This window comes from Podarcis liolepis, assembly GCF_965112155.1.
Source record: "Podarcis liolepis genome assembly, chromosome: 1".
Taxonomy (NCBI): Eukaryota; Metazoa; Chordata; class Lepidosauria; order Squamata; family Lacertidae; genus Podarcis; species Podarcis liolepis.
In genome coordinates, this window is record NC_139554.1 from 114,041,099 (window position 1) to 114,067,104 (window position 26,006).

Genomic DNA, 26,006 nt, shown 5'->3' on the forward strand with positions numbered 1-26,006 from the left:
AGCATCTCAAGAGCATATTTTAGAAACTGGAGCTAAAATAACACTTTGGTAAAAAGACACATCAAGGATATCTTGCTGTTTAGCGAAAAGGAGGGGCAGAATCCAGCCAAAGTCAAGTATTTCTTAGTCCCATGTGCTTTACATACTCTTCAGCTGAAATCAAGTGCACACTTTGGGTTGGATCATGTCCCACGATTTTTAAAAACAATGCTATTTAGTAATGGAACACACCTCAGCGACGATTAAGCACATCTCACCCCCCAACCCCACCCCAGTATTGACAAGGAGGCATTTTGTGGTGCAAAAAGGAATAAATACATCAAAACGTTAAAATACTTTTACCCCATGTATAATGCCTCGGAAATCAGATCATTTATATGACTATTTAGAAAAATACTTCACATCTAACACTTTTTTTAATTGGCTAGACTTTGGGTGCAAGCCAGAGAAATGCAGGTGTTCTGAGTCCAAGAAAAGAAAAGGCACAGGAAAGGAAAGAGAAAAGGATGGAATTTAAGAATTTAGAGCAAGATTCTGCCAAACCTAAGCAAGCTACAATCTCATTGGTTTCATTCTCATTAAAACCAAGAGGGCTTCAGAGGGCTTAATTTTGGCTGGAACATGCCCTGAGACTATACTCAAGTGTCACTAATTCCAACCAGACGGAAGAGATCCAAGTTGCAGAGATTATGCCCTTATGTACACCACGGTTTTTAAGAAGGGGAAAATATTAAATTACCAATAAACCATGTTTTAGGAATACCATCTCAGTCTATATGTGAGAAAAAGCATCCCCTGGCATGAAAGGTGCAACCACGAGCCATAATAATAATAATAATAATAATAATAATAATACGGTAGCACTGCCACTCAATTCAATAGGAAGTGAACTGTGTGCAAGAATAGGATATTGTACCAGCAAAGCAACGATGTGTTCAAGTGAGCAGTCTGGTCTATGGCACAAGTTTTCCCTATCCCAATGTAAAACTTTTTTTTTTTTGTCAAGGCTCTAAACGACCATCACACTTTGTAAAAAGGAGGGCTACATTTGCAAAGGTACATTACCTATCCGTCGAACCATAATTTGTTTCAAAAATGCACAAACTGAAGGTTGTAGGAAAATATTCTTGCAAATAAACTATATAAAGATAAAATACGCTTTGAAGTTAGTTTTTACATTATTCTATAAAGTGCAGAGAAATCCTTCGCACAGGGAACAAACTACCCCCTACGACAACAGGAGAAGTACAGCAGCTTTTGCATAGCATTACTTAGAGAAAGGTGATTCCCTTCAGTTCTTCAGGATGTAGGCGGTAGAGTCTCTTCGCGTTCTGATTGTTTCTTTGACACCAACAGGGCTGTGTCGGAAATGGTTGAAGGCGCCAAGTCTCCATTGAGAGTATGCCTGGAACAGTAAGCTGGTCCTACAAAGAGACAGATCGGGGTTTGTTTTCAACTGTGCCTTGGAAAATGTTGCATTTAGTCATTTTGGCTTGATGGCACACGTTGCACAAAAATGTTGTGCTCCATCCTATCCAATGTGCTCAGCACAGAACTATAGGGTGGGAAGAGATCAACATATGGCTGAAAGAAGCTTCTTAACCCCCCTTCATCTCTCCCTGCTAGACCTTGACAAGCTGGGTGCCTTATATAAAGTTAGACTATTTGACCATCCAGCCCAGTCTTGTCGACCCTGATTGACTCTTCAGATGTCCTTTTCCACACCTCCAAATGGGGCAGGGCATAAAGAGAAAGGATCTAAGTTCGGCCCAGTAAAAATATACAGGTATGATTTCAATTCTTAAAAAATATTTGCACTCTATGTGGGGCTACTTTTAAAGTGACTTGGAAACTACAACTAATCCAGAACGTGGCCGCTAGACTGGTGACCGGGAGCAGGCACCAGGATCAAATAACACCGGTCCTAAACGATCCACATTGATTCCCAGTTTGTTTCCAAGCACAATTCAAGGTGTTGGTGCTGACCTTTAAAAGCCTTGTCCCTGTATAATTGAAGGAACATCTCCACCCCCATCGTCCAGCCCAGACACTGAGATCCAGCTCTGAGGGTCTTCTGGTGGTCCCCTCGTTGTGAGATGTGATGTGACAGGGAACCAGGCTTCTTGGTAGTGGTGCCCTCCCATCAGATGTCAAGGAGATTAATAACTATACAACTTTTAGAAGACATCTGAAGGCAGCTCTGTATAAGGAAGTTTTTAATGTTCAATGTCTTATTGTGTTATTCTATCAGCTGAAAGCTGCCCAGGGTGGCTGGGGGAAACCCAGTCAGATGGGCAGAGTACAAATAATAAATTTATTATTATTATTACTAATATTAAAAAGTCTAGAGCAAGTCTCCCAAAGAAGCATGAACTAGTGCCAAACCTATTTCCATCAAGCACCAAATGATGAATACGGATATTTGGATACCCCAAATCTCTGAATTTAATTTGTGCTATGTGTGCGCAGAGCAATCACTTGCAGGCAGCACATGTATATTTAAATGGCCACATTTCCCTATGAGAAAAACAGATGTGATCATCATTCCTGTATTTATGGCGAAGAAACTCACTCCTATAAACTAACATGCACTTCACAATGGGCAGCAGCATGCCTGTGCTTTGCCATTTTAAAAGTCTCCTACTTTTTCATACCTATGTTCAAAAAGTATAGATGGAGTCCACATGGAGGCTCTTGAATGTGCCAAAAGGCAAGCTGCAAACTCCTTGAGCACCCAGCTTGGCTGGGGCTGGAGCAAGGCAGGAGACTACGTTGCTCATTGCTGTAGCTGATTTGTTATAGGATAGATAATGGCCGCGGAGTCTTCTATCTCAAAGCAGAACAAGAATCCAACTGAAGCACAAAGATAGTAGAATGCACATGGGTGCACCAGAACTTACTGTCTATATCATCAGGGGGAACATCTACAGAAGGTTCTGGATCTAAGACTGTCCTTCTCCACCTTTGGGATATCCGGTGAGAGGATGAATTTGGTTCTTTTACAGAGTGACTGCTTCTGCAAATGAAATAGCATTGCACATTTCATTACGTGTCCTTAACACCCAAAGTTCTCTCCAGCTCATCTCACTTAATTTTAAAAATGGTCTTTGTTTGGTACACTTTCCTGAAATAAGGTACCAAAAAATATTAAAGAGAGACAGGAGTTCTGTATGTGGAAGGGATCTCCATGGGAGACACATGGGCATCCACTCACAACAAGAGGAGACGGCCATCTTGTGTCACATACTTGGAAGTCGAACGGAATCCATTCCGGAAGTCCGTTCCAACTTCCAAAACGGTCGAAAACCAAATCGAGGCTTCTGATTGGCTGCAGGAAGCTCATGCAGCCAACCAGAAGCCGTGGAAGCCTCATCGGACATTCAGCTTCCAAAAAAACGTTCGCAAACTGGAACAGTCACTTCTGGGTTTGTGGCGTTTGGGAGCCAAAACGTCCGAGTTCCAGGGCATTGGGGATCCAAGGTACAACTGTGTCAGAAGCATGGACAGGGCTTTGTGTGTGGCTGGTGGCACTGCAGCATTTCTTTAAAAAAGAAATTGTATGCCCCACAATTCAGTGCCCAAGGTGATTCAAAGAAAATTAAACAGAAAGCAACCCAATGAAGTTAAAACAATGCAAAATAATTTCTTGAATAGGCAGGCGAACAAACCAAAATCAACCCCCCCAAAATCAACTAAGTAATAGTCGTGGGGTTGGATCCAGATTTGCCCTTTGGGGAAATAAAGAGCTCTTTCCGTTAGTGTAAGCGAGTGAGATCCAGCAGAGGCTCTCACTGAAAGAAGCAGAAGGCCATTTCTCCCTTCCCTCTGAAATCCCCACAGTGCCACCTCTCCCATTTGTTCTGCAGGGTCCTTAACCCTCTGAAACATTTTTTTTTGGGGGGGGGGAGGATAGGGAAAAACAAATGAACAAAAAATCCCCTCTCCTGTCCTTCCCTTTCTTTCATCAAGCGCAGCACTGTTGCAATATGCCTAGTTAGTCGGTGACCAAGAGTTGGAGGCCCAGGCTCAGAAAAACACCTATACAGTGGTACCTTGGGTTAAATACTTAATTCGTTCCAGAGGTCCGTTCTTAACCTGAAACTGTCCTTAACCTGAGCCCCACTTTAGCTAATGGGGCCTCCTGCTGCCGCCGCACCGCTGGAGCACGATTTCTGTTCTTATCCTGAAGTTCTTAACCTGAAGCACTATTTCTGGGTTAGCGGAGTCTGTAACCTGAAGCATATGTAACCTGAAGCGTATGTAACCTGAGGTACCACTGTACAGAGGATAGGTGTGAGGATAAAACTGGGAGGGAGAGGACCATGTATGCCACCTTTGGCTTCTTGGAGGAAAAAGGCGTTATCTAAAAGAAACATAAATATACAGATAAACAAAAAAAGAATTTGGATTTGATATCCCGCTTTATCACTACCCGAAGGAGTCTCAAAGCGGCTGACATTCTCCTTTCCCTTCCTCCCCCACAACAAACACTCTGTGAGGTGAGTGGGGCTGAGAGACTTCAGAGAAGTGTGACTAGCCCAAGGTCACCCAGCAGCTGCATGTGAACGAGCGGAGATGCGAACCCGGTTCCCCAGATTACGAGTCTACCGCTCTTAACCACTACACCACACTGGCTGTCTAACAAGAGCTGTAACCAAGGCTAGTTCTTGGCTACAACTGGTGGTTAGTGAGAACAGAACTTAAACACATGTCCTGGTTCAGATGACATGCTATGCCAAACCTTGGTTTAGTGTGACAAAGCAATAAATAAAAAGTACCGGAGAGAAGCACGCTATCTGTCAGCTCCAGGAACCTCCATATTTGTGCACGTCATGCAAAGCAGCTTTCTGTGGGTGGTATTCAACAATTAAATTTTACTCATAGTAGATCCATTGAAGTGAATGGACCTGACTTTGCCATACTCATTCATTTCAATGGGTCTGGCTCTGAGTGAAACTTGGCTGAATAAACTCCTGAGAGTTTAGATTAACCAGGAAACAGATAACTGCTTTTTTATTTGAGACGATACGGGGCTTCATATAATAATAATAATGAAGAACCTTTCTATTTATTGGTTGGCTGGTTGGTTTCCAGACTTTAAAAAGTAATACGTTCGCCATTTTGTACTTACCTCTCTGGATTACAAGTACCTGGGTGGCTAACAGAACGTTTCATCTAGAAAATAATTTTAAAACAAAACAGGTTATTACATACTTCCTAATTCTTTGTTGGTTATCTATATCTTAAGGACGATGCTTTCTTTAATAAAGAAAAAAAATAAGGGAGGGATTGGGTGGGTGTTTGTTTTATTTTGAAGCAGGTAATTTTAAACATAGGATGCTGTCTTACATAGAGTCAGACCACTGGTCAGTCTAGCTCAGTATTGCCTACACTGAACTGGCCAAACAATTAAACCCCTGTGTTGCAAACAATTGTCAGTAATATCCAAGGCAAGCTGACCAAGTACAACAATGTGATCTCAATATAAACAATATAATCTATACACAACATTGAACAGTATGAAATATATGAAATATGCATCTGTACCAAATGTACAGAAATCTTATAAATCTCTGAAAATCACAAATTATGCACTCTTGATGGATTCTCTTGGAAACATAGAACCAAATAAACGTAACTGTACATTTGGTTTTGCAGAGTGTTTCCTTGGATATTACTACAATGAACTAGCAGCAGCTTTCCTGGGATTCAAACAGGAAATTGCCCAGCCCTACTTATTTATTTCATAAAATTTATAAACCTCTTGATTGCAAAAAACAACAACAACCCCAAACCCTCAAAGCAGTGAATATGTTGAGGACTGGACCAGGGTGCAACCTCCTGTGTACAACAAAGCAGATGTTCTATCATGGCCTCCCCTTCTGGAGGAAGGGCAACGTTAAAAACAGAAACACATAAAATAAAACAATAAACATAGATCCAGTGTGGCCAGGTGGATAGAGAGTGCTAACTAAGGCTGGGGGGTGGGGTGGCCAGAGTTCAAATTCCCATTCAACCACAAAGCTCCATGGGTGATTTTGGGCTCTTGGCCTACCCCACAGAGTAGTTGTGAGGATAAAACAGGGAGGAGCCATGTAGGCCGCCCCAGAGCTCCTCAGAGGGAAGGCTGGAGAAAAATGACAAACGTATTTCACTCACAAATAAGTCCCGCTGAAAGGCCTCACTGACTACCCCAAAACATATCCAAGTTTGCTTCCACACACACATGCAGCCAGGCATTTGCAGACACTTAAAAATGTAAACACTTACCGTATTTTTTGCTCTATAAGAATCACTTTTCCCCTCCTAAAATGGGAAATGTGTGTGCGTCTTATGGAGCGAATGCAGGCTGCGCGGCTATCCCAGAAGCCAGAACAGCAAGAGGGACCGCTGCTTTCGCTGCACATCGATCCCTCTTGTTGTTCTGGCTTCTGAGATTCAGAATATTTTTTCTCTTGTTTTCCTCCTCCAAAAACTAGGTGCGTCTTATGGTCTGGTGCGTCTTATAGAGCGGCGAAAAATACGGTATTTATTGGTGAGGATCGCAGCCTTTATTACTCTTGAGAGAGGATCAACTCACTGACTTGGGGAAAGCAGACTATGGCAGTTTGGGGGAAGCTATCCTTTTGAAAACCATCCTACCACCAGACTCTCTCAAATTCTCTCCAGTCTGGGGGGAGGGGGGGGAGAGAGAGAGAGATTAAAAAATGTCCAACCATTTGCACAGGTGAAGGCGACACAGGAGAAACTAAAGGATCCGGATGAGGCAACTGAAACATCTCTGGCTTGAACTTGGCATTTGCTATTTTCACACATTCTTCGAGGGTCGTGATAAACGTGTCACAGGTAGCGCTGAGCAAGGAGGACGCTTCGTTCATATTCTGGAAACACGGGAAGCAATTGAGAAAGGTGAATTCACTTAACATTTGTGGCCCGATAAAAGCTTTTTGGTGAAACATGAGACGCTGGCTGGGCAACACGTCAACTCTTTAATGAACTGCAAGCTTGTGTAGCATTCTTCTTGGCTTGTATTTTAGACTGACTCTGATGAACATTCAGCATTTGGGTAAAGCATTATCCTTGACTACTGGCAACGCTGCCTGGGGCTGATGGTGTCCCAACAGCCTCTGAAGGGGCCACAGATTTCATATCCCTGCTGTAAAGGCAGAGATATAAAAGTAGGCCAAAACCTCCGCTGGCGTTTCTGTTGTGGTGTAAAAATTTTCTCTGGTGCAACGGAAGGATGAGCATTTTCATTTGCGAATGCCAAGGACCTGAAATTCCTGCTAACCAGGGTGGATAAAAAATAAATAAATCGGATTTTTAAAATTTAAATCGGATTTTTAAAATAAAATGCTTTTGAAGGAAAAATCTTTCTAGTTTTCTATTTAAGTTACATGCAAGTCGAAAGACTATTCATCAGGAAATAAGGATCTGTTTAAGTTTTTCATGTGTACTCAGTCTAAGTTTTTTTAAAAAAATATATATTTAACCACAACAGTTAACAAACATGGATATAATGTTATTGTTTTAGTTAAATAAATTGTTTAAATTGTTCTTAAGGGAATGTTTATTTTTCTCCTTCCAATAAAGTACAGCAGAAAAGCTGTCCAAATATAAAGTTAACTTATTAAACCTCACAATAATTTCATAATTATTGCTGTATGTATTTCAAATAGTATAACCAAATCAGTAATTTTTGATATAACTGTAAAAACTACTCTGAAAATTGATTGTTCCAAAAATAAAGCCCTCATCTGATTGTAAATATTAAGATGATACCAGCAAGAATGAGTCTTTCTGTAAAAATAAATAAATTAATTAAATCAAGTCTTACTGACTAGTGATTTAAAGTGTGATTTAAATCAAATCCAACCTGCTGCTAACTGTGCAGTCCTATACAAGTCTACTCAGAAGCAATCTCTCTTGAGTTCAATGGGACTTGCTCCCAGGCAAATGGGTACAGGACTAAAGCCTCTGTTTCACACCCACTGTTTCAACAATCCGGTGCTGTTTCGCTATTTTCACCTAATGCCATTTTACCAATTGTTGCTGCTCTTTCTGCTTGTTTTTTGCCTGCCTTTTGCAATTAAGTTTTCTACTATTTATTTTGCTGTTTCATATTGATCTCTGTAGGTAATTTTATTTGTGCAGGCCCCTTTCAGTAGACCTGGAGATGAAAGAGTGATGTGTTTTTTATATTTATCTAAACATTTACATGCTGCCCCATGACAAAGTTCTGTGGGTGACTCACAATAAGTAAGTCAAAAAAACAATCTGAATAGGAAGTCATAATATCAAAAGCAACCTAAATACAACAGGAAAACAAAAACACACCAACTCCAATGCTAAAAACACAGTTTTAAAAACATGAGAAGACCAGACTAAATAGGCCATTTAATATATACATAAACCAAAAGTAATTATTGAAACTAAAGAGTTGTATTTGGGCCCTACTGGACAAAGTAGTGGGTCCACCTTAATGCTGATGCTTTTCCTCCCAATCCAAAACAAATAATATTAATTTAAAAAATGATCCGATACCTCAATGCTGGGTGACAGGTGATTTTCATCATGGTGAACGTATTCTTGGATTGTATGGACCTGCTGCATTAGAAGGTCGCAGTAGAGACGAAGCTCAGACATTTTGGTTTTCAGAGATTCATTGGTTTCATTAACTTCTGCAAGGACATTAGGAAGCAGAAACTTCACTGGTCAGGTAATTTCCCGTGACAAGTTTTAAGATGTAGGCATTTACAGTGGTACCTTGGTTCTCAAAACGCTGTGGTCTAAACCACAGAGCCTAGGGATTGCTGATCAGAAGGTCGGCGGTTCGAATCCCCATGACAGGGTGAGCTCCCGTTGCTCTGTCCCAGTTCCTGCCCACCTAACAGTTCAAAAGCACGTCAAGTGCAAGTAGATAAATAGGTACCGCCCCTGCGGGAAGGTAAACAGTGTTTCCATGCACTGCTCTGGTTTCACCAGAAGCGCCTTAGTCATGCTGGCCACATGACCCGGGAGCTGTATGCCAGCTCCCTCGGCACTGTAAAGGTAAAGGACCCCTGACAGTTAAGTCCAGTCACGAATCCCTACTGCCATAAATAATTACTTTACATTTGCTGGGCATTTGACCGATAACTACAATAGTTAAAAACCAGGTGTTTTTAATAGGTTGCTTTTTTCTTTTTATAAAAAAGAAAGTATGAGTACCTTTTTCTTTTTTTGTTCTGGTGTCTGCCAAACAGGCTTTCGAGCTCCCCAGAGCTACCAGCCACCGCTGTCGTTCAGCTGCATTAACGGCTTTCATGTAGAAATGCTGTTCCCCTGGGATGATTAACTCCATCCTGGTGCTGTCGGTCGGATGAACTTGCGACAGGGGCGAGATAAATTAGAAGAACAGATTTTTCAAAGACTGCCTGGAATTACAGAGTTAGTACTTCCCAGTTACGACTGTCCTACTTCTAATATCTTGCCACTGTGATCCATGCGACGGTCACCTCCAGGCTTGATTATAGTAACACGCTCTACGCGGGGCTGCCCTTGAAGCTGACCCAGAAACTCCAGCGGGTGCAGAATGCCACGGGGAGACTCCTTAAGGAGTCCTCGCCGTGGGATCACATTCACCCGGTGCTATACCAGCTGCACTGGCTCCTGGTGGAGTACAGGATCATGTTTAAGGTGCTGGTTTTAACGTTTAAAGCCCTCTACGGCCTAGGACCCTCGTACCTACAGGGCCGCCTCTCCTGGTATGCCCCACAGAGGACCTTATGGTCAGCAAATAATAACATTTTATACGTCCCGAGCCTCAAGATTAGACCCGGCCAGGTGGAACACTCTGTCACAAGAGACAAGGGCCCTGCAGGATTTGACATCTTTCCACAGGGCCTGCAAGACGGAGCTGTTCCGCCAGGCCTTTGGTTAGGGTTCAGTCTGACTCCCTCTCCCCTTTCATAAGAACTTGCATGAAAGTGGCCTCCCAATTTTTCTCACAGGCCCATATAAGTTCAGCACAAACAGTTGGGCCTGGTGAGCATTTAAGGTCCCCAACCCTAATCTGCGGGTTGCCAACTGATTGGATTTTATTCTGATCCTGATCTGATTTTAGGATGTATTTTAATTGATTGCCTGATTTTATGTTAATGTGCTATACATTTGATGTTAGCCACTCTGAGTCTGGTTTTGGCTGGGGAGGGCCAAAATCAATATTATTATTATTATTATTATTATTATTATTATTATTATCATCATTATCATCATCATCATCATCTAGTATATCAATCCAGCATACTGTTCTCACAGCAGCCAAACAGATGCCTTTGAGGAAATCTGCAAGCAAAACCTGAGCACAACAGGGCTCTCCCCATGGGCAATTCCAAGCAATTGCCTCTGACAGTGGAGGTAGAATATAGCCATTGGGTGGAATTCAATGTTGCACTCTTCCAATCCCATGTGGATAGCTCAGTTGGTTACAGCATGGTGCTGGTAACACCAAGGTTGCAGGTTCCATCCACAGGGTGCCTTCCAACTCTACAGTTCTAGGATTCTATATCCCAATTGATCCAGCAGCACAAGCATTCCAGCCTGCCTGATGGAACAATACCCTCTCCCCTGCACTATTCTGGGGGGTTCTCCCACCCCAGAAGCCTATTTCAGGGGGTGTGGGGGGCAAAGAGGGGGAAAGCCCCATTGAAAAAGCAGAGGTCCATGCACAGGGTGGTTAGGTGAATCCTGCCCATTGCATATCCACTGTTAGTCATACTCAGCATAGACCCATTGAAATTAAGGGACCTGACTAATCTAGGTTCATGAATTCCAATGGTCTACTCTGAGTGGCACTACCACCAGATATAACCCACAGTTTTTCACCTGAGTTAAGGAAAATAAAGGCAGCAGAGCCTCTCTGGGTGATTCTGGAGAACAGCGGGGTGACATTGGGCAAGAAAGAGGAGGGAGGAAAACCCAAAAAAACGAAGGAGCAAAGGGAGAAGCAGACCCTCAATTACTGGACCTGTGACTATATACAGTAATAACATTTGTACTTGTACTAGGCGTCAAGCTGATGCTTGAAATAATCGGCTTATTTTGCAAAGACTGCCTAGCAGGACTGGGCGATATATCCTCCAAAACTGGTTTGAAGTCCATATTGTGATACCGGTTTCAGAGTTTTTGACCTGGCAATATATTGCGAATCATTATGTGTGTGCGTGCGCGCAAAAAATCACAGTGTGGTAAAAACTGTGAAGCCAGCCAACGCCACTACACAGCTCCATCCTTATTTCAGAAATTGTGATCTATCGGTATATTACGATGTTTAGCTGGCGATATATTGCAATACTGGAAACCAGATATCGCCCAGCCCTACTGCTCACGTTAGATACCTCAGCCTAGAAGGTAAGGAGAGTTTTCTTATTGAGAGAGCCTACCTTTGATTTCACACACTGCCATCTTTATGCTGCCTTTGCTGCCTTTGCAAACATCATCCTGCGAATCGTAGTAAGACAATATCCCGTTATCAAGAACAAACCAGCGAGGCTGCCAGCCTAGGGAAACAGTGCAAACAGAAAAAAAAAAACATTAATCTGCTTTGTTTCAAAATGCAATTATCACACACAAGCACAGCACCGTTCCTCAGCTTAGACCCTTAGTTGTAAGCAAGATTTAAGTCTGTTTATGTAATGTTCAAAATCAAAACAGACACACACATTAATAACATACAAATACGAATCGACATTTCCCAGACGACTGTATCTTTGCCAGCTCTGTCAAAGTCCCGTACTATTTTTAAAAACTCATGAAATATTTGATGCTATTTGACTAAGTTATAGTAAGAGAAGATCCACTGAAATCAGTGGACAAGTTACATACCGACCAACTTAAATCCACGGATTTATTAGAGTCTACCCTGAAAATGACTTAGTTAGTTAAGGTAGTGGGGAACCCTTTGCCCTCCAAATGTCGCTGAACTAAACTCCCATCATCTACAGAAAGCATGGCCAGGGATGCTGGGAATTGAAGTTAAGCAATACCGGGGGTGGGGATATATTGGGTACCAACTAGCACTTTTGGTTGTTCAGATACTATCAGTAAAATGTAAGAACATAATGATAAAATTCAGTTTAGTCACTATTCTGTGGGCTACTGTGCTGGCACAGCAGCGCATATCAGGATGAAGGCACCAAACACCAGTACAAGTGGAATTTTTTAAATGTTTGGTGTTTTATTATGTTTTTATATGTGCTGGAAGCAACCCAGAGTGGCTGAGGCAACCCAACCAAATGGGCAGGGTATAAATATAATTGTTATTATTATTATTATTTGGTGTCCTGGGCTTGTAACTGCTCCTGTCTCCAACATGCACAAAGTTACTAGCATGGCACTGGTAAAGGCAGTCAAGGGAAGAAGTTGGGCAATGGTCCCCCAATGTAGCTCTAATGAACAAAGCTGTGGAATCTGTTTAGATCTGCATTTGGAGTGGGGAGTGGAATTGACATATACAGTGGAACTTAATCTGTTCTGGAAACCCGTTCGACTCCCGAATCCGTTCGCAAACCAAGGAGCAGCTTCCGATTGGCTGCAGGAGCTTCCTGCATTCAAGCGGAAGCTGCGTCAGATGTCCAGCTTCCAAAAAACGTTCGCAAACTGGAACACTTACTTCCGGGTTTGCACCGTTCGGGGGCCGATTTGCTCGGGAACTAAGCCATTTGGGAACCAAGGTTTGACTGTACACAAGCAGGAAGCCTTGTTTGGATGAAAACTGAACCAGTTTAATCAGCAGACTAATTTATGTGTTCATTAATCAATGGGAGGAAAAAATTTAATCAATAGGGCACACTTTGGTGTGTGTGTCTCTTTTTATTCCGACATGCAAAAATGCCACCCTGTGTTGAAAATACAATATTTAATGTGTACTGTATTTTTTTTAAGTGATTTATCATGAGACATAGATCTGTAATTAGTAGACAACCCTAGCAATATGCTGAAGTCCCTGCAGAGAGTGGAGGGACAGAATCTGAGTGTGTCCTTTTTCCCCACTGGCAAGGGGCAGGTAGTTGAGTACTGTAGTGCTTTAAACAACAAAAAGATCAAGAGGGAGATGTAAAGGATGCTTACTGTGTAGATTTCACAGCTCTGTGCCTGTTCATTCATGCACAACAAAGCTGATAAGGAGAAAGGATAGCTCACATTTACCAGCTGCTTTTAGGAGCATATGAGATTAAATCTGTAAGTGCATTTAAAGCACTAAGCCGACACATCTGTCTCGCAAGTCACTGATATCTCCACCTAAAGGAAGGCTCTATGAATCTGGTATGACAGCCTGTCTGAACAATACAATGCTACAAGTGTACATTTGGCACTGGAGGAGAAAATGCACAGCTACTACAAGGAAACCCAATCTTATAAGCAAGAACTGTCCGCATTACAGCCGAGTGTTTTGTCTGCCATGTGTTCCAACCAGTCAAGATCTATTCATGGGAACGATGACATTCCTGAAGGAAAGCACATAGGTGAGTATCACTACAGATCATAAAAAACCCTAAATCTGGTGCACGCCACAGCGCAACAGACACTATTTCCCAGTGGAGTGTTTTTTGCCACCTGCAAATGTGCTTTGGTCAAAACGGTATGAGGAAATATGATAAAGAATGTATGGGTTAATGATCCAAGACAAATCAATTCGCAAGTTCAAAAAGACAGACCTTGCTATCTAAGCCTATTGCAGGAATTTGAACTTGATTCAAGTTGAGCAGAATGAGAAAGGAACTGCAGAATTAAACAAACCAATCAATCAATCTTTATTACGGTCCAGAGACCCAAGAAATCATTACAAATCAATACACAATTCATACAGCCTACCTCCAGGTTAATCAAGCATTTTGTTTAGAATATAGGGCTCATTTGTTCTTGCAACCACCGATAAAAACTTTGCCACTGCTAACGTTCTAGCATTTGTCCCGTCTTCCAGTAGGAACCTGACATAGTGAGCCTCTGATTTTCCCGGATAAGGTACCAGCAAGGGTATTAAACAAAGTCAGTGGTGCTGCAGTTAAGGTAGAGACCCGATGAAGCAGCTTATGGAACTCATATGGGATCTGCTGCAATGGAACAAAACAGCCCTGTTGTCCTGGCAAGTAAGAAAGCCTTTTCAACAAAATAAAAGGAAACAGCATCCTTTGCTGTCCCAGTGGCCAGCCCTGTAAAATGAGAGAACAAACTGGGACGAACGAATAAATCAAATAAAATCCTCATGAGTTGGTGGAATTTATTCAATGATTCATTCTACTTGCCCTCTATTATCTATTATCTCTTTATGCTTTAAAGTGCAAATGTATTTTCAGCAAGTGTTTCACTTGTATACTCCTTTAAATTAATAACCTACTCAAGAACATTTCCGTAGAGTGTTCTCTCTTATCTCATTGCACAACGTTTGTACACCCAGTCCTTATCTAGCGAATGTTGGTTACAGACACAGCTTCTTCAGAAAGGCCAAAAAATTATTAAAGTAAAAAAATGAGAAGCTGAAACAGTGCTAGTAGACTATTAAATTTCTCCAGTATGATTTTTTTTTAAAAAAACAAAACACCTCAGTATGTACCAGTTTGGGATTAACAGATCTATTTTCTGCCTCGGTCAATTTTGCATGTGTTTGTTCCATAGTCTGGCTCTGTCCATTTCTACATTAATCTGCAACTTTTTTCCATTCAGAAATTAATATTTAAATGTGTATTTTAAATATGCACTTAAGTATGTACCTTATCACAATATGCATATTTAAATACCTATTTTTATTTCAGTGTTACATTTCTAAATGTATTCTGTCCTAAAATATGCATTTTGATACATTTTCCGGGAGGGAAAGTATATTGCAAAATTTGGAAATATACAAAATCCCAAGGATAATTTATGGTGTGATCTGTGCATTAGCCTAGGAGTTCCAAACTACCTAGGTCAGTCTTCTTAAAAAAATGCAGACCAACCAAAAACCTCCTCCGTCCCCTACTACCACTACTGTATTGTGTATAATCGGCATGTCTTGCATGGTTGTTGTGCCAGCAGGGATAGTTTAGTGGGTGGGTGGGTAGGGGCATGGAGGCTGCAATGCGAATGGTCTTGCCTCCCACAAATCAAAACTGCAAGACCTGACCACCAGCCATCATTATCAGCAGAATCAATCATTCGTCTAGGTTTTCAGTCATGTATTGATATGACACACCAGCTGCAGCCAAAGTTATCGAGCATCACTGTATACATGCACGAACATCTGTATGGCTGGCAGGCAGTCATAAGCCATTCCTTCCTAACCAATCTCCCCCAACCAGCTACTTCCTCCTCAGCATTCCACCAGCCAAATCAACCCAAGCAATCCTTTTTGCCTTGGAGCTTGCCTGTTTCATTATATTTTTGTATACAATTTTAAGTTGCATTTTTTAAAAAAAATAATAATTCCATTTTTGAAAGCTACCCTGGAAATTTCAAGGAAGGGAAAGGTATAAAACGAACAAATAACAACTTGTGCTACTTTCTTCCCCTGCATTTCTGCCAAGCGATGGCTCCAACATCTTACTAGCATATGGTGACAAGGAGGGTCAAATATCTATTGTATTCTCAACATACCTGCACAGTAGGGGTTCTTTTTCATTCACATCTACTTGCTTCCTTGAACTGCCCCAAAGCTATCTTTGAATGTCAAGGTTCATCACCAGGGTCTTATTTGTTCAAATAGCACCATATGTGTGCCGGGGCTGCTTACAAAGAAGGAGAAAACAAGTCTACTCCAGGGGGCTTACAATCAATGGAAGTGGAGTGAAGTGGGGGAAAACATGAGATTATTTCTGTTAAGCTTAGTTCCTGCAGGGTATTGGCTCTATGTGGTTGTTCTGATAGCTCCATAGAACAAGTATATGAAATGTTGTCTGTCCTTTCAGACAAGATACCCTCTCTGTCTACATTCAACAGAGTTTGCTGTGGTCATGTGAAGTCTCTAAATTTGCCGAAGGGGCCTGGGTATAATTAAATGTCATATCATGCTAGAGATCAAATAGTGTCATGTTAGGAATTATGGCTGGGGCAACTCTACAAAATGCTTCTGAACCCTTTTACTGTAATTATTTTTCAACATTTCCTTCTGTTACTTCCCCCTCCCCCAGCGATGCAATGCAACTCCAAGCCCTCTTTTATCTGTCAGCAGCCATATCTGCCATTATCTCTGCGTGCAGCCTTATTTACTCAGCCAAGTTGCTAAATTTAAAGCAGGGAAGCTACTGTTAAAAGCACAGGCAAACAGAGTGCAACTTTAATTACACCTGCAGTCACCATATATATTTTGGGTAAGAGCTCTTGAGATAGGATGATAGATAATAAAAGAGGGAAGTTCTGGCGATAACCTAGATGTGATGAAGGCAGCCAATTTGCCCTTTAATTGTCTCCTATGTTTGCATTTAAAATTGGCAAGTGAAACTTGGTAGGAACCAAGGTAGGGAACCTGTTTCGGCACGAAAGCCACATTCCACTCAGGAGACACAAGCCGGTGCCCCAGGGCATAGCCATAGCAAAAAGTGGAGGAAGCAAAGAATGCAAACCTCACCTCTGTACAGTAGATGAGCTCACTCATGTACCCTCAGCTACCCTCCATTCCAGGAAGCAAGAGGCATTGTCAGAGTTCAGGAACACATTCCAGCCAGGCAAGAGAACTCAAAGAGGGTGTGACCCAGGACCAGAAAGGGGTGCCTCTGGGAGGGAATGGATTGGCCAGGAAAGTCTCAGGGGCCAGACAGAGCAGCTTGGAGGGCCGCACCCAGCTCTCAGGCCCTTGGTTCCCCCACCCAAGTCATGGAGCAAAAGGGCAGCCTTCGAAATTCGCCAGGCACATTTTGCACCTGACTATCGGCCACTTGCGACCAAGTGAAGCTCCCTGATGTCTCTGCCATCTGAAGGTGCATGCCTGGGGATCCTTGGATCTTGACTATTTTCACACACTAGCAACACATCCCACTGAATTCGGCAAGTTATATTTTATCTGCACCATTAGAATGGATTTCAGGAACCCAAAAGTCATACTGAGAAATACGACTTTCGAGCTGTCTGGCAGAAACACGGCAACAAGGCATTCTGTTTTGGTGACTGTAGCCCTGATTTAAGGAGCCATTTGGCACCAAGCTTATATGAGTTTCTAACACTGCAAAATGGGCACATGAGGGAGCCCCCCCGCTTTCCACACACAGTCGCCTCTCCTCTCCGCCCTGTGGGGCTGCCAACTATTTTATCCAGTCCAGCTCTAAGATTTCATTTCATTTCCCTTTTAATTTGCATACCGCCTTTCTATATTACTATACACATGGCGGCTTACAAGCTGAAGAAACAACAAAATAAACAGCAAAGATCGCACACCGAATAACAACCCGGTATGAAAAGAAACTCATGATGACTTAAAAACAAACGACTTCTATCAAATGAAGCAATATCCCATAATCCATTAGAAGACAATAAGGAAAGATGAGGTAAACTTGGGGGGGGGAGATGGATGCACACCCAGCCTCTATCCTGGAGGACTTTTGACAGGCAGCAAGGATTGTTTCCCACCCCACATTAAATGCCCATACACTAGCATGTGTGGGAAGGGGTTCTCAGGTTAGGGGGCTGGCAGCACTAGGCCAAACGCAGGAGCGCACGCTTTGAAGCGGCAGCCTCTTGCTTCCCCAGCCCTAGCCAAGCGCGCCTTCCATTCTGCCAGGCAGAAACCCGGTCCAAGCCGCCCGGCTGCCACCCCCAACCCGGAAGCCGGCGCCCGGGCTCCAGCAGCGTAGCCAGGGACGACGACGGAACAACAGCAACGGGCGGGCGGCCCTCGCCCAGGTGCCCAGGACGCCCCTCACCTGTGATGTAATTGGTCCACTTGTACAGAACTCCTTCCATAGTTCAGCGGCGCGCTTCGCGCAGCATCCTGCTCGCCCTCCTCCGGAGAAAAGGCAGCAGGAACGGCGCGGGCCCTCTCTCCCCTTCGGCGCTCTCGAGCAAACGCGGCGGCGGCGGCAACCGGCCCCGCTATGTACATGGACGGCTGGGTGGTTTAGCTTAGCGGGGGAGCAGCGGCAGCCGCCTTCGGGTCCGGCTGGCTTTGGGGGTGCTGCGCGGACTGGGTTGTACGGGCACGTGCGGCAGGAAGAGGAGCGGCGGAGTCATGCATTGCCTATGCACATCGCAGCCACTGGGGAAACAAAGCGGTTACCAAACCCTCTCGCACAGGCTGCGGCTGCCTCCCTCTTCTCCTCGCCGGCCTCTTTCTTTCTTTTTCTCCTTCCCCTTTTCCCCCTCCCCCCCACCTTTCTCGGGCCTTTGCGCTTGGTGCCATTGACCCCGACGTCTCATTTACTTCCTGGATGAAAGGGGCTGGTGGATGAAACAAAAACAAAAAAAAGCAAGCTACGCGCACACGCATTTGGGCTGCTTGCCTCCACCGCCGGTCCGAAAACTCGAGCGCCACGTCTGCACTGCAGCCTTCGCCGGGCGTAATTAATATATATTATATAGATCTACCCTGCATATATGCGATCGCTCGCTCTGCGCATTGAGCACGGCGGCTTTCCACGTTTAAATCCACCCGCTCGCCTTTCTATTCTGCCTGGCCCGCTCGCTGGGGATCCCGCTCGAGGCTGCAACCCTTATGCTCTCATCTGCTCGGAAGCAGCTCTCCAATGAGGGGACTGACTGGCGGGACTGACTTCCGAACAGGCACGCACAAGATCGGGCTCAGGCTTTTGTTTTTTAATTTGAAAAAAGCGTCTCCTTCGGCCTCCCCCACCTCGGGCGCAAAAACACCATCGCGCAGAGAAAAAACGCTGCAGCGACGCCGATTTGCAAACGTCGCGGGGGGGCCGAGGAGGAGCTCCCCTTCCCGATTACAAATCTGCTATCTCTGCATCCACCTGCAATCCTGCCCACTTGGGCCATCCTTCCCCAAACGAATAGCTACCATCGCTCTGCCTAGATGGGGATGCGGGAGGAGACCTTCAGCTCCGGGGATTAAAGCGGCTCCGCGCCGTCGTGCCGCCCCCCGAAAGACCTACATGGGGAAGGCGGAGGAGGCAAAGCGGGCCAGCAGCGCAAGCGGGGCACATCCCGCGCCGCCCGCGCGTCCGCCGGAAGGAGGCGAGACAGAGGCTGGAGCAGCCCCGGGCCGCGCCCCTCTCGGCTCCCGTGACGTCGAACAATGCCAGTGCCACGCAGCCCCGGCGAGCAGCGAGGCAGATCCCGCAGCCGCGATCTCGTGCTCCAGCAGCTATGCACTTCGCCGCGGGGATCTGTTTCTTCCTCCAGGCTTTCGCCCTCGTAACCCTCCGGGCGGACGGGCAGAAGAAGGAGGAGGGCGCCTCCGCCGACGAAGTTCAAATGGAAGTTGTGCACGTCCCCGAAAACTGCCATCCGAAGAGCAAGAAGGGGGACCTGCTGAATGCCCATTACGACGGGTACCTGGCCGGGGAGAAGTCCAAGTTCTATTGCAGGTAAGGCAATCCAGAGCTTGCTTTGGGACTCGGCGCACGCCGCCGGATATATAAAACACAAGGAAGCGGTACTTTGAACGCAAAAATAAAAGGTTTGGCAACCTGAATGTTGGGTTCCAAAGTCAATGTGAGTTGTGCCGTGCAATTTAGGAAGTAAAACTTAATGTCTTTATGGGAGGGGGGGTGTTATTCCAGCCTTGTACAATATCCTTCCTTGATCATTCGAAAATCACAGATGCTTTCAGAATCGCTTGATAACATGTATGCATATGTTTTACATGTGTAGTATGTATGGGTCAGAGGGCCGGGTCCATTATTTTCTTAAGGCATGTGGAGAGTGGGTCATAGGCCCTAGTGGGTCAAAGGCCCCTAGATATATGCTATCTAGGCACGCACGCACGCACTACGGCCTATAACCCATCATTTGGAAAATGAAACCAACTTTGGTTTAAGAAGGAATTTTGATCCTAGCTTGTATGTGTGTGCAGTGTTAGAAACTCAGATATACAGGGTGAGTCCTTTAAAAGAGGCTCCGTGGATACAGACTACACATATTCCACGGGGCCTCTTTTAAGAGACTCGCGCTGTATAAGCTAGGTGCCAAATGCCTCCTTAAACCAAGGTTACAGTTGCCAAAATGCCATTTCTTGTGATGTGGGTGGTGCTGTGGTCTAAATGACTGAGCCTCTTCGGCTTGCTGATTTAAGGTTGGCGGTTTGAATCTTCTTGACGGACTGAGCTCCTGTCGCTCTGCCCCAGCTCCTGCCCCAACCTAGGAGTTCAAAAGCATGCCAGTGCAAATAGGTACCGCCATGGCAGGAAGGTAAACGGCATTTCTGTGCACTCTGGTTTCCGTCACAGAGTCCCTTTGCGCCAGTAGTGGTTTAGTCATGCTGGCCCCATGACCCAGAAAGCTGTTTGTGGACAAACACTGGTTCCCTCGGCCTGAAAAGCGAGATGAGTGCTGCAACCCCATAGTCGCCTTTGACAGGACTTAACCGCCCAGGGGTCGTTTACCTTTACCTTTTTACCTAAAGTCTTATTTTTCAAATGATGGACTGACTGATTGATTATCAGTTAAACTTCTGGCTAGTTCAGATGACAACCTTGAGCTGGGTTAAAAACTCTGAGAACTTAATGAAGAAAATCACTTTATCCAGGGACAGCCCAGATAACTTGGCCTATTCCAACCTCTTTTTCTTAATGGTGACATGGGCCATTCATAATGTAAGAATATCCTTCACAACTGTAAGCACGGCAGTGGGGTGGCTTTGAAGATAAGCTACAACAGTTAGCTATAACGTTGTTCACCACTCAGGCTGCACGAAAAAGCATTTTTGTTCCTGCAATTCATTCTGATATAATTCTAAGGGATGTGGTATTAGTGTGTGAAAACAGTCCAGATCCAAGTATCCCCAGGCATTTAAGTACCAATAAATGGTGACCAAAAATGATGTGCTTGTATACTGAACTTGTTTCTTAAACCTGTAAATATTAAATCTCTCTCTCTCTATTTTTAATATTTCTTTGTAGTCGAACACAAAACAACGGCCACCCAAAATGGTTTGTTCTTGGTGTCGGACAAGTCATTAAAGGTTTAGATATTGCAATGCTGAATATGTGTCCTGGAGAGAAACGGAAAGTGATCATACCTCCATCACTTGCCTATGGGAAGCAAGGATATGGTAAAGCAAGGCTGCATGTTAAGGCGAATAGCCATTCTCTCTACTTTAGCTGTATTGCTTTAGCCTATAGAGAAGGAACTGGGATCTATCTATCTATCTGTCTATCTGTCAATCTATCTATCACATTTCCAACCTCTTCCCTACTTGTTACTTATTCACTGGCATTTTGTAATGGCTGTAACCATTCAATTCAATTCAGTCTTGTTGCTTTTGTACCTAGCTTTATGGTTCAGTTCAAGCATGTTGCCAAACCATTGTTTGTTTGATGACCAGAAGTAGCCCCACAGGTTTGTTTATAGCCTCCTTTTCCTCTCCTCTTACCTGCAGGTTTCTTCCTTTGCTTTCAGCATTTTCCTGACCCTAGTTTGTCCTGATGTTGAAATTGGCAACCTTTGGTTAGTACCTTGCCTTCTTGAAACCACTGCTTGGATTCAGTTTCTAAATCCTGGTTAGCACTATCTATAGTTTGTCAGTTTGAACATCTTAATGAATTAGCAAAATCCAGGAACTGAGGAAGGGAACCCCATGTGCAAGGAGGGAACATTAAAGCTGCAGGGCTTTCCCACTCCCTGCAAAGGTTTGGCTTTATGTCTGAACTGATCTTAATTTTAGACCCATACCAGAGTGATGTTGATCACTTATCTTCCCAGTCAGAGTGATGTTGACTAAGCCTTCACCATGACTCCAGTCCAGCTAAACTTAGTTGGAACTTGAGATAATTGTGACTGACTTGTCCAATTAGACTTAATCCCATCTAACGTTATTGGGCTGAAACCTTTGCCTTTTGAATCTTAGCTGGAACTGGTGAATCTTTAAATATCCAGGTGCCCAGCTTTGACCTCATTGTGATTTGACATCTGACATGCACAATATCTCTGTAGGCCAACTTGTGATTCAAAGTCTGCTGAAGCGAGTAATAGATTTGGCCATCATACCTCAACCAGATTTAACATACCTTGATTTCTCAATAGGTATTCTCAATGTGCAAAGATGCATTGCTTGTTTGCTGAATACTAACTGTGACTATCTTTTTTAGGCTGAACTTGAAGGAGGCCTTTCTTTCCACGTACAACACTCTTATATTCTTTCAGAGCATTGTTTGTGCATGCTGAGCAAGATGGCACTAGTTTTGAATGTCAAGAATGCATGTGGCTTTCTAGAACTTTTCACGGGTTTTCCTGTGGTATGTATTACTCTCAAAACTGCTTGCGCTTAAATCTTTTTCCTTTTTTTAGTTTAGCTACTAACTCTAGAAACCGAGCAGTTGTGTTGCTGAAGCATGTGTGAGGATTTCTACTAAACAATTTTAAGGGGAGGGGAAGGTCTCTGGGCCCAGCACAAGGCAACTTGTGACCTATTGGACACACCAGGCCAGATACATATAATGATCACCCATACACAGAGATTCAGTTAAGTCTCCTATTGTTGCTTCCTGAGACATTTACACAAGGAACGTGTCTTATCAACCTGACAGGCTGGTGAGCTCTCTTCAGTGTAGGGGATCACACTGTCTTAGCCTCTACATAAAAGTTTCTAATTTCATTTTTATTTATTGTGAGTTCTGTATATGACGTTTGATCTCCCTTAGTTCTCGGAGAGGATATCTATTGCAGTATTTTGCTTTCAGTGCAGTATGTGGAAACTCAAAAATAAATTATAGGACCATCGGCAGCTGCCTTATACACTGAGGCAGATCAATGTCCCATCTAACCCAGTATTATCTTCATTGACTGACAGCAACTTTGAAGGGTTTCAAGTAGGATACCTTCCCAGCCCTACCTGGACATGCCAAGGATTGAACCTACGGTCCGCATGAAAAGCATGTCACTCTAGCACTAATCTTCTGTCTGAACTGCCATACTTTTAGTCATCATTTTAGATGAGTTCCCAAATTCTGTATTTGGCAGCTGCAGGTACATGGCTTGCAAAATACTTGTTTCGGACTGACTTTGGAAGCTTTCTCCTTCATTACTGGTACCTGTCTGCCATTATCATTATGCTTTCTTTTTCAAAAGCTGCTAAACTTTGGTACAGTGGTACCTTGGTTTACGAACTTAATCCATTCCAGAAGTCCGTTCTTAAACCAAAGCCGTTCTTAAACTGAGGCACGCTTTCCCTAATGAGGCCTCCTGCCGCCGGTGCCCTTCTACCATTCAGCTTCCATTCGTAGACTGAGGTAAAGTTCGCTAACCGCAACACTACTTCCGGTTTCACGGAGTTCATATACCGAATAGTACGTAAACAGGGCTGTTCTTAAACCGAGGTACCACTGTATCCCTTTTGATACAGGAGGATATTGTATCAAACCAGAAGATAAACATGGATTTCCTTTGAAGCCCATTTTCCTCCTTGTGGTGGAGAAACTTTTATCCCTGAAATCTTAACCTTGCCTACTCCAAAAATTGTATTTCAAGTTAATGGGTTTTTTTAGTGGAATGGCTGTTCATGCTTGATTGACTAAATAGCCATTTCATATTTATCAAGTAGCTTTCTGACATTCATGAGGAAAGTGCTGGCCTTAGTCCAATGTGGGGGCCCCTGAGTGAACTAGAGGGATGAAGTTCTCCCTGTGGTCTTCCCTGAAGCCTCGCCCACCAAAGGCCAATTGGCAATGCCGATGGACAAAGGCAGGGCCTAGGCCAGGGGGTAGGCAACCTAAGGCCCAGGGGCCGGATGCGGCCCGATCACCTTCTCAATCCGGCCCGTGGATGGTCCGGGAATCAGTCTGGTTTTACATGAGTAGAATGTGTCCTTTTATTTAAAATGCATCTCTGGGTTATTTGTGGGGCATAGGAATTCGTTCATGTCCCCCCCAAAAATATATATATATATAGTCCGGCCCACCACATGGTCTGAGGGATGGTGGACCGGCCCACAGCTGAAAAAGGTTGCTGACCCCTGCCCATGGCCATTGACTTGCCATCCCCCACCCCAGCCATTACTGATGGCTGAAGCACAGACCACATTTTCCAAGCAGCTTTCTGAAAATGACAAAACGAATCTGGTGGAACTGTTGTTCTTGTTTTTTGCGAGTAAGCAGTTTACTAGTTTAGAATGGCTTGCCAATATACTTAGGGCACAATCCACGTGGGAATACACCCCCAAAAAGAGTGTGTATAAGGGAATATCCAGTTGTATTTTGCTCCTAATAATCAGGAGGGCTGCCTCAAATTCAAAGTAGTTGAACCTGTATTTAAAAAACAAGTATTTATACGAGAGTCCATAATTTACACATTTCCAAATAACTATAAAAAATACTCCAGTTTGTGGTTAAGATTATCTGTCAGATGTGTGTGCACAGTTCCCAAAATGGTCTTGTTACATTTTTAGAACCTGCAAAGATTCCACCTAACGCAACACTGATCTTTGAGATTGAACTGTATGCAGTAACGCAAGGACCCCGCAGTGTTGAAGCATTTTCTCAAATGGACCTGGATAGTGACAAAAAACTCTCAAAACATGAGGTAACACGGGTCATATTCTGATGTTCCCCGTTATAGCATCTAAACCTAAATTAACACCATTTTCAATACGTAACAAATCTGTCGATTGTTGTTCCTTTAGATAGACCATTACCTGAAGAAGGAATTTGAAAGAGATGGCAAGAAACGCGACCCTTCCGTTCATCAAGATGTTTTGCTTGATATTTTTAAAAAGAATGACCATGACGGAGACGGCTTCATATCTGCCAAGGAATATAACGTCTACCAACACGATGAACTATAACAGATCATTGCTTAAAAGTCTGTGTGGCAGGAATGGGGAATCTGCAGCCCTGCCAATGTTGTTGGACTTCTGCTCCCATCAGCCCAAATCAGCTTGGCCAATGATCAGGGATGAGAGGGGATGCAGTCCAACAGCAGCTAGAAGGCCACAGGTTCCCCATCCCTGTCTGTTTTATGGACATTTGGATCCCAATTCAGCAGTTCCTCCCATTTGCACATGGAGCTTTCACAAGGACTTCCCCATGCCCTTCAGTGGAGGGGACAAGGCTTTGTTCACAGCGTTACCCACTGCATTGAAGGTAGTAGGAAATCCTGCTATTTGAGCCCCAAATACACATTGAAGTGAAGATGTACCTGTGGAGCTGTCACTACATTTGTAACCAAGTACACAGCTTTTTGTGATTACACTCTTCAGCCCTGTTTGATTTCCCTGGGATTTGTCCATTAGATTAATGGCTTTAACCAAAATGGAATTTCTTTGTCACATAATATTTCGTGTATGTTGGTTGTGGGAAATTTTTTATACCTTTTTATCATGATTAAAAATGTTACTGAAATGATAGGGGTGGCTCCACATTCCTTGTAATTCTTATGAAATAATCTGAATTAAAGTTGTAAGAGTTAACGGGGAATTTACAGCTATGCCAAATATAGTGTTGTTGCTGATGAAGTAATTTCCCCTTTTTTGTGTGTGTTTTCTCCAAATTGCCCCCCACCCCTGTGGCATCTTTACTCCCCTCATGGTTAACATTCATTCTGAAAATCTGTGGGAGCCATTTTTGGAGCAGATCCAGAGTTGCCTTAATGGCACTGAAGCTCAGTTGCACATTTTCACTTAATGGCCTGATTCACACATAATGCTTGCCCATGGATTAGCCAAAGCATGGCTTATTGCAGTGTCCAAAAATTAGCCAAGTAGACTAAGCATGTGGGGGTTTTTGTCTGCTTTTTTGGCAACAAACCAGCATGAAACCATAGTTTTGGCTTATGAACTGTGGCTTGTTTTATCTGTGATTTAGTATTCTGTCTGAACCATCTCTTTTTTTAGCCACCCCACCCAGATACTACAACATTTGGGGCTCTTAGTTTGGAGGAAAAGG

General features: G+C 43.7%; 2 protein-coding genes across 5 annotated transcripts; one reads left to right on the forward strand and one right to left on the reverse strand.

Moving 5' to 3' along the window:
- Window positions 1-1,154: 1,154 nt before the first annotated feature.
- PLEKHA3 (pleckstrin homology domain containing A3) lies at window positions 1,155-19,192 on the reverse strand. Of its 4 annotated transcripts, none has more exons than XM_083497322.1 (9): window positions 19,062-19,192; window positions 17,871-18,202; window positions 11,424-11,540; window positions 9,211-9,366; window positions 8,545-8,681; window positions 6,717-6,881; window positions 5,132-5,175; window positions 2,901-3,016; window positions 1,155-1,424 (listed from the first exon to the last, which is right to left on the reverse strand). In XM_083497322.1, exons 2-9 carry the CDS (start codon window positions 17,908-17,910, stop codon window positions 1,300-1,302), a joined length of 900 nt encoding a protein of 299 aa, XP_083353448.1. In that variant the 5' UTR covers window positions 17,911-18,202; window positions 19,062-19,192; the 3' UTR covers window positions 1,155-1,299. The 4 variants fall into 4 exon arrangements, with proteins under 4 accessions (XP_083353448.1, XP_083353451.1, XP_083353449.1 ...); XM_083497325.1 differs by having other exon boundaries at window positions 19,003-19,143; XM_083497323.1 differs by having other exon boundaries at window positions 18,968-19,108.
- FKBP7 (FKBP prolyl isomerase 7) lies at window positions 19,062-25,468 on the forward strand (the record flags this gene model as incomplete). Its single annotated transcript, XM_083497340.1, is given in 5 exon segments — window positions 19,062-19,144; window positions 19,146-19,496; window positions 21,030-21,181; window positions 24,512-24,645; window positions 24,746-25,468. Coding segments are annotated over 5 exon segments (882 nt in total). The 3' UTR covers window positions 24,908-25,468.
- Between the last annotated feature and the right edge of the window lie 538 nt (window positions 25,469-26,006).